We start from the raw sequence: 14,300 nt of genomic DNA, 5'->3' as shown, positions 1-14,300 counted from the left end.
GGGACCAGGGAGAGACCATTACGCAGCAGTTTTAATTGCAAATGGTGAGGAAACCCAAGGCAACATCCCTCAATGACTCAGCTTGAACTTGGCAGCCACAGATTTCCTTGGTGGGAAAATCAGTGCTGGGGAAAGAAAGGGTCCCCACGTGCTGCCCTCCCATCGCCATTCATGGAGCCCACAGCTGTGGGGGCCGCCTTCCCTTCACACCACTGGCTTTGATAATGCACTGGTAGGAACCGGTCATCTGGGGTTCAGAACTATAGGCAAGGGAGCGAAACTTGCGACTATCAAAAGCAGGAGGTGCCGCCCCGAGAGCATCTGGGGTGAGGTCCTGCCCTCTCTGCAGGTTTGCTTACATCGTCCAAGTCTTCTTCGGGCGTGGCTGGGGTCCTGTCTGTCCTGTCTGTGTTGTAGGATGTTTCGGACAACGTTTCTGAGTCCACAGACTCCTCATCAAATCCAAAAAATGTCTCCACAACATGCTTCTGTAAAACGCAATTTGTATGATGTTAGCAACGACTGAGGATTGCCAGAGTCTAAGTCCCTGGTCGTGGGCATGCCAGTGCAGGAGGGTGACGATTGACATTTGGGCCACTGGGGCATCACAAGATGTGGTTGGTGGGCTTCGTAACTGACTGGGTGGGATAAAAGGTGGCAGCAGGTGGCGGACGACCCTAGGGTTTACAGCCTGAGCGAGCTAGTCTGGCCCTGGTCCTGGCTCTGGCTCTCCAGCTGTAGACCTGTGCAAACCACTTGGCCCCTGGAGCACCAGCCTCCTTCTCTAGCAAATGGATTGAGAAGCCACCTCACCTGTGAGCACAAAAGGGGGCCATGCATGCCCTGTGCCCAGAAAGCAGCCCAGCACTCCGTCACGCTCCATGAGCAGCGCACTGGCTGTACCAAGGAGAAGGGGGACAGGGCCCAGGGAGATGCTCAGTTCTAAGGAGAAGAACTGGATGAATATGGACAGCAGAGGGGGCAACAGCTTGAAGGAGTGGAGAGCCCAGCCATAGTCCTAGTACTCTGACTAGTGTGGCAAATGTGTGGCCCAAGTCCTGGCCAGACCCACACTGAGAGGCAATCTCTGCTTAACTTTTTATTATAGAAAACTGGGAAGATTCACAGAATGAGAAGGAATCATGTAATAGACCTTCACACGACCATCACTCAGATCCAGAGGCAAATTGTAAGGCTCTATGTGCCGGCCTCTGAGTTGCCCTGCTGGCACTTCTCCCACTCCAAATATCATAGGATATGGGGCTTCATTCATCTGTCTATCGATTCATTCACTCAGAAAACACTGGCAAAGCTCCTTCTATGGGCCAGACATGGGGCAGGCCTGGGGAATACAATAGGATCATAACCAGGCCAGGTCCCTGCCCCAAGGAGCTTGCATCCCCTAGGGGCTGCAGACCTCGACCCACAATCACCAGATCAGATTTTTATTTGTTTTTACAATCAATGAATGCCTTTCAGACCATGAAGAATGAATCAAAACTGAATTCCAGAGCCCAGCCCGAGGCTCTGCTGGCTCATCCAAAACATGACTTCACCCAGAGCTCCCCCAACCCACAGAGAAAACCCAGGCACTCCCCACATACTAAGGGCCCCTCCCAGCCTGAGTGTTTTACCCAGATATCTGTAAATGTGAGAAAAATGTGACTGGCACCAGAGTTAATAATGTGATTAGGAAATAATTCAGACATAAGGCAAGGAAGAAGATGCAGGGACACCCTTGTCACCTTACACAGTTTCTGAAGGTGCTGCAAGGGAGGCACCCACCACCACACGTCACCCAGAACGTTCTTGCATTTGGCACCTGTCTTTCCGCGCACTGCATCACCCCTCCCACATTCCTCCTTGCTTTTTAATATGCATGGGGAATACGACTCTCCCCCGAACTCCAGACTCATACGTCAGCTGTGTCCTTTATGGCATTGTGGAATCCTAGTGGGCAGTGACTTACCCCCAACACTGCACGTCCCGCAGTCTAACCTGAGTCCAGCAGCAGCAGCTCATGCTTCAGTTGCCCAGGCCCCAATCCCAGGAGTCCTCCCCTGTCTTCTCCACCTCTCATGCCTGCCCTCCCTGGGAGAAACCCTGTTGTCTTCACCTTCAACTCAAAATCCAGCCCTCTCTCCCCCTCTCTCCATTGGGACCTTCATCTTGGTCCCAGCCACCAATATCTCTCTCTCTGGAATTATTAAAACCACCAACATCCAGGCAGGCTACAAGTGGTCTGCGAGGCCCTACAGGATCCACCTCCCATCCTGCCCTGGCATCAACCCTCCCTCTCCTCCTCTCCTCTCCTCCTCCGCTCCAGGCTCCTGCACCCCCCACACACCTGCCATGGGGCCTTTGCGCTCCGAGACACTCTTCCCCAGAATCCACATGGCTCCTTCCCTAGATTCCCTTAGGTCTCTGCACAAATGCAACCATATGAGAAAAGGCTTCCTGGCCACCATGCCCAGGTCCCTCCTGCTTCACCCCCACCCCAGCCTCTGGGGCCTCCTTCTTTATTCCTTTCCATAGCACATCTCCCCGCTGACGTAAGATCTGGCAAGCTATTGTGTTTACTGATGGTCTTCCCCCTACCCCTTGAAATGGAAGCTCCTTGAAGGCAGGGGGTTGGCCCTTTTGTTCTCAACTGTATCCCAGTGTTAATGAACTCAAAGCCACACTAGTTTGTCTATCCACAAACAGATTTTGTTTTGCACATGACACCATTTCCATTCATTCACACAGCTGGCATCAGTTGGGCACCATGTGGTTACATGCCCCAGATGAGTCTCACTGGCAGGTACGTGAGGACTATGGGCACCATCGACTTCAATGTCATTTCTCTCCTTGCAGAGGCTGGAGACAATCATCTACTCAAATCTCCCCTCTGGATGAGAACCCCACCCAACTTCAGGCATCATGGACTCTTCCAACCAGCTCTAGAGAGCAGTGGTAGTGACATCCCATGGTGACAATGGCACCCATGGGAGTGATGCTTCTGCAGCACTCAAGCTCTTCTGCACACACAGGTCACCCCCCTGAGCTCCAGGTTCACTCAAGCTCTTCTGCACACACAGGTCACTCCCCTGAGCTCCAGGTTCACTCAGGCTCTTCTGCACACACAGGTCACCCCCCTGAGCTCCACGTTCCACATTTTTCTGAGCAGCCACTGAGCTGACCTTATTTCTTGTAAACACTGCTATTTGCAAGGCCTTTGGGGACGAGTCTGTTTGTTGCTGTAGCCCAGGAAGCATCATCAAGTTACATACTTTCCAAACATTTAGAACACACTGCTGGGCTGTGACCATCCACGTCAGCATCAGGGACCCTCCTGGGGGCAACGACTCGATGCTCAATTACCTAGGACGATCCATTGTGAAGGCTCTGCAGGACTACCAGTTAAAGACTCAACTCTCAAGCCCTAATACAGGGCATTAACTACCAATGCTGCCGAAGACCCTACAGGACTGCTAGTTAAGGACTCAACTCCCAAGCCCTAATACAGGGCATTAACTACCAATGCTGCCGAAGACCCTACAGGACTGCTAGTTAAGGACTCAACTCCCAAGCCCTAATACAGGGCATTAACTACCGATGTTGCCGCCTGTGTTTAAAGTAGAGCAACCTTCGCAAACAGCCTAACTCCAGACCCAGTGGAGCCCCCGACAGTATCATATCATATGGCCCCAGAGACCAAGACTCCACAGAACTATGCTGCTTTGAGGGAAAGAGGAAGCAGCTCTTAGAGCAGAAACCAAACACAAAAGGGCAGTCCAATTTGAATCCTGCAGCAATGCAGAGGAATCCACAGCCAGGCACGGCACACACAGAGTTCCCATAGCAGCAACGAGTTGTCTGGGACCCAACCCCTCAGGTTTTTATGCTGGGTATTTTAAAAAAAATTTTAACTTTTTTTTTTTTTTTTTTGAGACAGAATCTCCTTCTGTCGCCCAGGCTGGAGAGCAGTGGTGCAATCTCAACTTACTACAACTTCCGTCTCCCAAGTTCAAGCGATTCTTCTGCTTCAGCCTCCCAAGTAGCTGGGATTACAGGTGCGTGCCACCACATCTGGCTAATTTTTGTATATATATATATTTTTTCTTAAGTAGTGACAAGGTTTCACCATGTTAGCCAGGCTGGTGTCGAACTCTTGACCTCAAGTGATCCGTCTACCTCGACCTCCCAAAGTGCTGGGATCACAGGTGTGAGCCACCATGCCCAGCCTTAACTTTTTTTTTATAACATTTTATAACACTGGGTTCGTGTTTATAACATTTTATAACACTGGGTTAGTTTCTTTCCTTTAGAGAAAAGTTTGTTGACTGATTATATTATGCAGTAAGCCTACATGCACTCAATTTCTCAATATATTTGTGCCTTTATTAATAAAAAATAGAAACAATATATTAATGTTTAAAGTAAAAACACAGTGGCTGTCTTCCTTGAAGGCAATGCAACTGGTTTTGCACCTGCATTTTCAAAAAATGCGGGAAATAATTCACCACCTGCTTCTCAAGGGATGAGGGGAGAACTGCCCAGAAAACATTGTTTCCTCTCATGATTGGCACATAGCGGGCTTTAAAAAAAATGGCAAACATGAAAGAAACTGTTCATTTTTTTGTGTCTCCACTCTTCTAAAAGTCTCTAGGTTTTTCCTCACAAGAGATACATTAGGAGCAAAAATGTCCACCATTTGCTCATTCTGAGCCCATCTACTGAATAAAAAGGTAATTCCTCTAGCCTTCCATGTTCCTTGCAACCAAAGCCTCTCCTTGTTGACTCGTTTCTACAGATGAATCCAGATTCAGATTAAGATTCAGTTTTGGCCGGGCACAGTGGCTCATGCCTGTAATCCCAGCACTTTGGGAGGCTGAGGCAGAAGGATCGCTTGAACCCAGGAGTTCAAGATCAACCTGGGCCACATAGTGAGAATCCATCTCTACAAAAAGTTATTTAAAAAGTTAGCTGAGTATGGTGGCTGACGCCTGTAGTCCCAGCTACTTGGGAGGCTGAGGTGGAAAGATTACTTGAGCCTGGGAGGCTGGGGCTGCAGTGAGCTGTGATTGTGCCACTGCACTCCAGCCTGGGTGACAGGGCAAGATCCTGTCTCAAAAAAAAAAAAAAAAAAAAAAAAAAGATTCATTTTTGGCAAAATGAATGAAGAGTAAACATGTCTCCTCCATTTACACTTTGCATATACAGAGGTGCTCTTCCTCAGCGGGTCCGATGAAGCAGAGGGAAAAAGAGGAGGTACCCCCAAAACAAATAGCCCCCCAACCGGATCCAGTCTCTCTCAGCCACCTGTCTTCTCACCTTCCTATCATTTTCAACAGAGCCACCTGTCACAGGCAGGAGCATCAGTCGGCCACAGCCAGGGACTGCCAGAGAACCTTAAAACACAAAACCCCGAACCAGCTGCCTACCTTCATGCTTATAGGTCATCTCCTGGCAGCCAGAGAAGTACAGGCACACCAGGGCGCAGAGACACAGGAAGAAAGAGAAGTACAGCACAAAGAGGACATATTCCATGGTGGCATGATGCTGCAGACACACCAGCCCCTGTGCGTGGGCTTAGGCAAAAGCCACCTCGTCGGCATCCATTTTCAGGGCTTCCTCCAGTCCGATGAAAAAGCACCAATTCTCTCCCCACGCACTCCCCTTTCCTCTAACACACCCGCCCTAGCATCTCCACGGCTTCCTGTGGACCCGTCTGCTGCAGAGTCCCAAGAACAGGAGTGCGCCAGAAGACGCACCTTCAGTAAAAGGGAAGCCAGCTCCAGGGCAGAGCCCAGATGCTGGCCACGCCAACCGCAGGCTGAAGGGAGAGGTTTCCAGGGGCGGGCTAGGTTGCATTCGTCACGGAGGACAGCTTCCGAACCAGTTTATTCTCTGGGGACCTTCCTCCCAGATCCCATCCTCCCTGAGCCGAGAGCCTGTTGTCAACACCATGGCACAGGCCCTGGGTCCCCAGACAATCGCAAGGCCCCCGGGGCAGCACTAGCAATGGCAACGCCAGGATAGATTCTCCCTCAGGACCCAAACCGAGGAGCTGCCTCTGTCCTCATGTGTTTGGGAAATTTATCTGCTGTTCCCCGACAACCTCATAGGCACCCTAGACTTGCCAAATTCATTGGCTTCTCTACCATCATTTTGTCAGCGTTTTACCATTTTTATAGGCCAAAACAAACCATTATTTAATAGAAAAACTGATTTTTTTAACTAGATCAAAGTCTTCAGATTCACCTGCCCAGAAGGGATGTCTCTGAGAGTCTTCCATCTCTCGGAGAAGCGTCACCAGACATAATATCAAAAGCAAAAACTCTCATGCTGCAGAAAAAATGGACAGACTTTACCACAAAAAAATAAAACGTCTGTACTTTGACAGATACCAAAGCAATATTAAAGGGCAATGGATAATTCATAAAAGAAATGTACATAGCAAAGTTCATGTATGTTTCAACTTCAACAATGCATGATGCCGTATTCCTTTGGAAGTTTTCATCAGATGAACTGTGTGACTGGATTGTGCTACTCAATTTAGTGCTGACTACCCTTTAAGCCATGTTTCCTAATGAGGCACCACCCGGCCAGGTAGTGCAGACCTGAGACAGCTGGGCCTGACCCCAGGCAGTGCAGACCTGAGACAGCTGGGCCTGACCCCAGGCAGTGCAGACCTGAGACACCTGGGCCTGGCCCCAGGCAGTGCAGACTTGAGACAGAGGGGCCGGGAGGGGTGGGGCTGCAATCTGGAACCTTTGCCTCAAGCCCCTCCCCACGGGGCCTGAAGTCACCTCCTGAAACTAGGCAGGAGGCCAGGCACCTACAGACCCAGCCTCTGCAGCAACTTCTCCCTGAGACCAGGACTCACAACCCTGCTCACTCCTGGCGCTGGGGTTTCCTGCCCTGTGTGAACAAATTACCTAGAACCACCACAGGTAATGGCACCTGTCCCTTCCCAAGTCTGCAAATGGGAGTTGGATGTCCCCATGGTGTTTGCTATCCTGGACAAGGTACCCAGCCGGCCTCTGTGGCCAGGTCAGGCTCCCGAGCTCTGCTCTACCCACACCAGCTACAGCTCCTCTGGCGGTACCTCCAGGACCGGCACAGACGGTGTGTGTGCTTGTCTGCTGAGACGCCTGCGTGTGGTCCAGGACACAGCCCCCGGCTCTTCATAATCACCCCAGTGTCCTATCCCCAGGACCCACATCTTCCCCGAGTCCTTTACCAAAGGGTCCCCAGCAGGTGGGACATGGAGCAATGCTCAGAGGGGCCTCCCATGCTTCTGGCACAGAGCCCGCTGTGAAAGGAAAATAAAAACTCTGAACCCCAGTTCACTCCACCAAAAAGAAAAACTTAAGCTGAAAGCTGAGTCATGCAAGAAGCTGCCTTTCCTTTTGTTCCTAAGCAGAGAGCTGCAGAGAAAAGGTTAAGCATCTCTACAGGTAGCTGCTCCATGTTCACCTTATCTTATGTAAAGTGTTGATTTACTGAGCACAAGACAATTACATAATTTGGACTATTCCCCTACCTGCTCCTTTTCTCTCACAACCTGTGGATTCAGTCATGTGACCACACACCCCCTCTTTCCCCTCCAGCCCGCTTTTCCCCTTTAAATATTGAACCCCTCAAAATCATCTTTGGAGAAAGGCTCAGATCTGTCTCCAGGGTACATTCTTAACCTTAGTAAAATAAACTTCTAAATTGATTGAGAGCTGCCTCAGAGACTTTTTGATTTACATCAGCCACTCAGCTGGCGAGGCTGGGACAAAGTCCTGCTGCCCATGCCCTCTTTACCTTTGATCAGAGCTGCATGAAATGAATCCTGATGGCTGCTGTGGAGGAGGGACCAGATGACAGGGACACTGCTGAGCCAGAAGGGAACAAGCCCTCGCCCCTCCCAGCAAAGGGCCCACAGTTACACACCAACCGAGGCCAGCCCTGTAGACAGACATGAAGTAGCCACTGGTTTCACGCAGTCACTACTATTAGCCCCTCTGAGTGCAGGGCACTGTGCCAGCAGCTTCGAGTAGCTGGATCCCAGGGCACCATCCAGCCCTCATGAGCTCACAGACTGGTGACAACCGTGGGGAAGGCAGCCTAGGAATAAGATCGACTGCAAACAACCACGAAGGAAAAAATGGGTAGCTTTGGCAAAACTTGCAAATGAAAAATGCATGCACATGATGAAAAAATGTTTGACTTTGGGAGGCCGAGGCAGGCAGGTCACTTGAGATCAGGAGTTCGACACCAGCCTGGCCAATATGGTGAAACCCTGTCTCTACTAAAAATACAAAAAAAAATTAGCCAGGCCTGGTGGCACACTCCCAGCTACTCAGGAGGCTGAGGCACGAGAATTGGTTGAACCCGGGAGGCGGAGGTTGCAGTGAGCTGAGCTCCATCACGCCACTACACTCCAACCTGGGCGACAGAGAGAAACTCTGTCTTAAAAAAAAAAAAAAAGTGCTTGAGCTTCCTAGGCAGGCAAAGGTACTGTACAACTAGCTGCCAGTGTCTGTCCTTCCCTCCAGCAGGCAGCAGGCTTGGCCTCAGGGGCGTGGGGCTAGGAGTCAAGTTTAGATAGGTCCTGCGTGTTTTGACAGGTCCCATCAGAATGGATGCAAGAGCCACTGACAAAAATGGCCCGCCAGACCTCAGGCATCCTCCAACCCCTGGCAACAGCAGACCCAAAGTCATTTGGGGAGGAGGGGACACAGCACTGAAGCACTGGCCCAAGAAAGGGCCTCTCCTTCCAATGGTGCTTTGATGGTTCCCAGTGCAGTCCCCAGCCCTCCCTTAAAGGATGATTACTGCAAAGGGCATTGAGATCCCACCTCACTATTATAAATTAGTGGGGGAGGCAGGGTGTGGGCATGGCCTGGGAATCTGCATTTCACAGGCCCTCCAAAGGAAAGTTATTGAGCTATAAGGTAAAGGAAGAAGGAGATACTCTGACTTCCTGATAACCTGCTATGCACCAAGCAAAGAACCAGAAGCTTCCTTAGATCCCATGGATATAATGTTCATTTTAAGAATCAAACTGAGGTTCTGAGAGTTTAGATGACTTGGCCAATCCCATCCAGCTAGTAGCTAGGGTCTGACTCCCACACTGCTTGGGGCTACAATTCCCCAACCTTATCCAAAATGATGGATCCTTCTTTCAACCAAGCTGTGTGCGTAAACTGTACTGATTTTTAGCCATTATGCATATGCTTAGAACTCTGTGATGATATAGCTTCTGTGCAAGTTCCAATAGCCTGCAACACAATTTACTGCCACATGGCCAGAGGCCCAGGTCCTGAGCAAGCCCCCTACCCCAGTCCCCAGGGCACAGTCCGAGGAACCACTCAGGATCCTTCTCCCCCAACCTCTCCTTTGGGGCTAACGTGAGCCCACGCTGAACCAGCAGGCTCCCTGGGAAATGAGATAATCGACACCAATCTTGTCCCTGGAGGAGATCCCATAAGGGGACTGTTGGACAGGCCCAGTAAGACAGAGTCATGGCCCTCAGGGACACAAACGCTCCGGGAAGACAAAGGTGGACACCCTCTGCTTTGCCCTGACTGCATCTTCTGCAAGGCTCTGCCCTGACTGCATCTTCTGCAAGCTGGGGTGTGGGAGTGGACTGGAGGCACCCTCCTGCAGGGAGTCCAGGGAGGTTTGCTAGGGTCTTTCTGACAGAAAGTCAGGAGCTGGAGAGCAGGGATGGGGCTGTCAGATTTCTGGAAAGTTCTGGAACTTTCAATGCATTCACCACAGTACTCTGTCAAGCAAAGCCTTTGGCAAAGTGTTAAAACACTTCCATGTGTGATGGACAGAGAGTGATCGGGGCATTTCAGGGGAACAAGAAACTAGTCTAGTCATCCTGCGGTATCCATGGGGGACTGGTTCTAGAACCTCCCACGAATACTAAAATCCATGGCTGCTCAAGCCCCTTATACAAATTGGTGTAGTGCTTGCATATAACCTACGCACATCCTCTTGTACACTTTAAGTAGATTACTTATAATATCGTACCTAATACAATGCAGATGCCCTGTAAACCCAGTTATGTGCAGCATAACAGCATCTCAATCCTCAACAGTATACAACAACGGTCCTATAAGATCATAACACTGTATTTTTACTGTACATTTTCTATGTTTAGATACACAGATGCCATTGGATTACAACTGCCTACAGTATTCAGTACAGTAGCATGTGGCACAGGCTTGCAGCCCAGAAGCCACAGGCTAGACTGAATAGCCTAGGTGTGTAGGAGGCTAGACCATCTGGGTTTGTGCAAGTATACTTCATGATGTTTGCATGACAAAGTCGCCTAATGACGCATTTCTCAGAATGTGTCCCGGTTGTTAAGGAATGCATGACTGTAGTTTTAGACTGTATTGTTTAGTGAATAATGAAAAGGAAAAAAAAGTCCGGGAGGTGGAGGTTGCAGTGAGCCAAGAGCGTGCCACTGCACTCCAGCCTGGTCAACAGAGTGAGACTCCATCTCAAAACAAAAAGAAAAGGAAAAAAAGTCTGTGTATGTTCAGTAGAGATGTAACCATCCATTTTTTTTTCCTGAAGGTTTTCAACCAGAGGTTGGTTGAATCCACGGATGTGAAACCCACAGATAGAGAAAGCCAAGTGTATTGAATGCCTGTGGCCTGTGGTAGAGAAGAAAGAGAAGCTTCTTAGGCCTAAAAGGCAACCCTGGATTACAAAACCTGCTTGGGCCCCGATGGATCCAAGTATCAATTCAATCCAGCCCTGCACAATGCCAGGATTAAGTAGGAACATGGGAGAAAACTTGGTCCACACGGAAGTCTACACTGAATCTTGAGAAAAAGAAAAAATGCTGGTGGGCCCAGGAAACAGTGAACAGAAAAGACCCTAAACCCATTCAGGAAAGTTTCTACACAGATCCCCAAATTCGGCCTCCTAATGACACGGAACTATCTTCATTAAAGTGACCACACATCACCGTTCTTCTGCAACAATCCAGTGTCATACAAGTACATTTTTCCAGTAAAGGCAATTCGCTTATTTAGCCAACAACTATTTAGGGACTATTTAGTCAACACCTACTCTGTGCCAGGCAATGAACAGGCCACAGTGGGCAGGACAGACACAGCCCCTGTCCTTGCCTGTTGTACAGGCAATGTAGCAAATCACGATTCAATTCTAACCCTTTGTGAATTTCTCCTCCCATAAACACATTCAGAAATCAGGAAGAATGGCCAGTTGCAGTTGCTCATGCCTGTAATCCCAGCACTTTGGGAGGCTGAGGCAGGTGGATCACTTGAGGTCTGGAGTTTGAGATCAGCCTGGCCAACATGGTGAAACCCCGTCTCTACTAAAAATACAAAATTAGCCAGGCGTGGTGGCACATGCCTGTAATCTCAGCTACTTGGGAGGCTGAGGCAGGAGTGTCACTTGAACCTGGGAGGCGGAGGTTGCAGTGAGCCAAGATCACACCGCTGCACTCCAGTGTGGGCAACAAGAGCAAAAAGTCTGTCTCAAAAAAGAAAAAGAAAAAAGAAAGAAAGAAGAAAGAAGGAAGGAAGGAAGGAAGGAAAGAAAAAGAAAGAAAGAAAGAAAGAAGGAAAGAAAGAAAGAAGGAAAGAAGAAACAAGAAGGAAGTAAGGAAGGAAAGAAGGAAAGAAAGAAAGAAAGAAGGAAGGAAGGAAGAAGAAGGAAGGAAGGAAGGAAAGAAGGAAAGAAGAAAAAGAAAGAAAGAGAAAGAAACAAAGAAAGAAAAAGAAAGAGAGAAAGAAAGAAGGAAAGAAAGAAAGAAGGAGAAAAAAAGAAAGAAAGAGAAAGAAAGAAAGAAAGAAAGAAGTCAGGAAGATGGGGGACGGGGGTAAAAGAAACCTCTGTTTAATTCCAGGCATTCTGATATAGACTTTAAAAATAAATTCTTGGCTCAACAATGGATTTTTCAAAATCCCACGTGGAAGCTCTATGGGGTGTGTAACGCCACAGCACATCCCATTAATGGGACAAACTGCACAGTCTTTAGATTTGTGCCTTTTAAACATATGTCCCATGGTGAAAATGGCTGTTACACACACTCCCAGCAGCTGTGCAGAATGGTGCAACTCTTCCATGAGGCAGTGGGGTGGGGTGGGCGCGATGCTCTCTGGTCAAAGCCTTCTCACCCTCTGAGCCACATTTCAACTTCTGGGAATCTATGCATGGAAACGATTCTGATTATGGACACAGCTTTCCAGACAAAAGCTGGTTGCTGTGGCAACATTTACAGAAACAGCAAGTCCAAAGGTAGGGGAAAGGGTAGCTAAATAATGGTACAGTCACTTAATGACATGTTCAACAGTCAGGGAATAAAATAGAGCTGGGCCAGAAAGAGCTGTCTGCGTAAACAGAAGCACAGCTATTGCAGCATCATTCATAGGGCTGAGGAGCTGAAAGCAATGTGCCCGACAATAGTAGAACAGTAAACCAGTTTATGGTCCATCTCCTCAACAGATTATGTAGCCATAAAAATTTATATTTACAATGACAGCTATCACAGGATAAAGGCTTGCAGTCTAATGTTAAATAAAATCCAGGGTGCAAATGTGTATACCGCAGTTCCAGCTGGGGAAATGAATTAAAACAGCAACACCAATGTGCCGGGGAGGCACCGCGGTGATAGATCACTTTTTATTTCCCAGATATTCTATAATGTGGTTCTATGTCTTCTACAGAAGTATATATTTAAATATAGGCCAGGCGCAGTGGCTCACACCTGTCATCACAGCACTTTGGGAGGCTGAGGCGGGTGGATCACCTGAGGTCGGGAGTTCGAGACCAGCCTGACCAACATGGAGAAACCCTGTCTCTACTAAAAATACAAAATTAGCCGGGCATGGTGGCACAAGCCTGTAATCTCGGCTACTTGGGAGGCTGAGGCAGGAGAATCGCTTGAACCTGGGAGGCAGAGGTTGCAATGAGCCGAGATTGTGCCATTGCACTCCAGCCCAGGCAACAAGAGCGAAACTCCATCTCAAAAAAAATAAGTAAATAAATAAAAAATAAAATAAACAAACAAATAAATAAATATAGACAAGTTCTACTCAAACCACTTCCTATTTCTGAGTTTCTAATGTCAGTGTGCAGAAATTTGCCCCGTGTTCGACTTGGCTTGGTGGGAAAAGCTTGGGCCTTGTAGTCTCAGACTTGAGTTTGAAACTCAGCCTTGTCAATTTAATTTTTCTCTGAGTTTTTCTATATTTTATATATATATGTCTTCTGTAGCTGTAAAATTGAAAAAATAATACCAACTACATGGGGTGGCTGTGAGAATTCAATGAGATTGTTTAAATACCCACTCATCTGAGAATCCAGGACCTAGCAAATCATCAATGAGCCAGGCCACTCTAAGGGCATTACCCGAACGCTGCAGTAAAGGCCACCAGGAGGCAGCCTGGGAGCCAAATTGCACCCATAGATATATTTTATGTGGCCCACAGGTATATATTTTACAGGCTGAGTGTCCTTTATCTGAAATGCTTGGAACCAGAAGGAATTTTGGATGTTTTTTCAGATTTTGGAATATTTGCATAAACAGAATAAGGTATCTTGGGGATGGGACCCAGGTCTAAACATGAAATTCATTTGTTTCATATACGCTTTATATATAATACATAGCCTGAAGGGAATTGTATATAATATTTTAAATAATTTTGTGCATGAATCAAAGTTTTGACAGTGTTTTTACTGCAACCTGTCACATGAGGCCAGGTGTGAAATTTCCCTGGCCTCATGCTGGTGCTTAGAAAGTTTCAGATTTTGGAGCATTTTGGATTTCGGATTTTTGGATTTTGGATTAGGGATGTTCAACCTGTATTCGGACATTTAAAATTACAGACATTTAAAATCCAGCATTTAAATCCTTCAATTTCACATAAAGTAAGGTGTTATGGATTAAACTGTATCCCCCCAAAAAGATAGGTCGAGGTCCTAATCCCAGTACCTCAGAATGTGACTTATTTGGAAATAGGATCATTGCAGATGTAGTTAAATTATCATGAGGTCACGTTGGAGTAGGGTGGACTCCTAATCCAGCATGAGTGGTGGCTTTATACGTGAAGCCACAGAGACACACAGGTAGAATGTCACTGACAATGAAGGCAGAGATTGGAGTTCAAGCTGCAAACCAAGGACACCAAAGATTGCTGGGAAACCACTCTAAGCTAGGAAGAGGAAAGGAAGGGTCTGCTACAGGTTTTAGAGGGAGGGAACGTGGCTCTACCGACACCTTAATTTCAGCATTCTGGCCTCTAGAACTGTAAGATAATACATTTCCTTTCCTT

General features: G+C 48.0%; 2 protein-coding genes across 5 annotated transcripts in view; both read right to left on the bottom strand.

Annotated features, from left to right (window-relative positions):
- Positions 1-14,300, bottom strand: part of JAKMIP1 (janus kinase and microtubule interacting protein 1) — a 175,858-nt gene that overhangs the window by 40,537 nt on the left and 121,021 nt on the right. For all 4 annotated transcript variants that reach the window (XM_055385847.2, XM_055385846.2, XM_055385848.2 and 1 more), the window contains one exon: positions 360-488. In XM_055385847.2, coding sequence (XP_055241822.1) covers positions 360-488 — 129 coding nt within the window. The remainder of the gene's footprint in view (positions 1-359; positions 489-14,300) is intronic.
- On the bottom strand, positions 5,198-5,899 carry LOC129533318 (uncharacterized). The gene has a single exon (XM_055385850.1). It carries the CDS (start codon positions 5,530-5,532, stop codon positions 5,395-5,397), a length of 138 nt encoding a protein of 45 aa, XP_055241825.1. The 5' UTR covers positions 5,533-5,899; the 3' UTR covers positions 5,198-5,394.

This window comes from Gorilla gorilla, chromosome 3, assembly GCF_029281585.2.
Source record: "Gorilla gorilla gorilla isolate KB3781 chromosome 3, NHGRI_mGorGor1-v2.1_pri, whole genome shotgun sequence".
NCBI classification, from domain to species: domain Eukaryota; kingdom Metazoa; phylum Chordata; class Mammalia; order Primates; family Hominidae; genus Gorilla; species Gorilla gorilla.
This window is presented reverse-complemented; position numbering and strand designations above follow the sequence as displayed.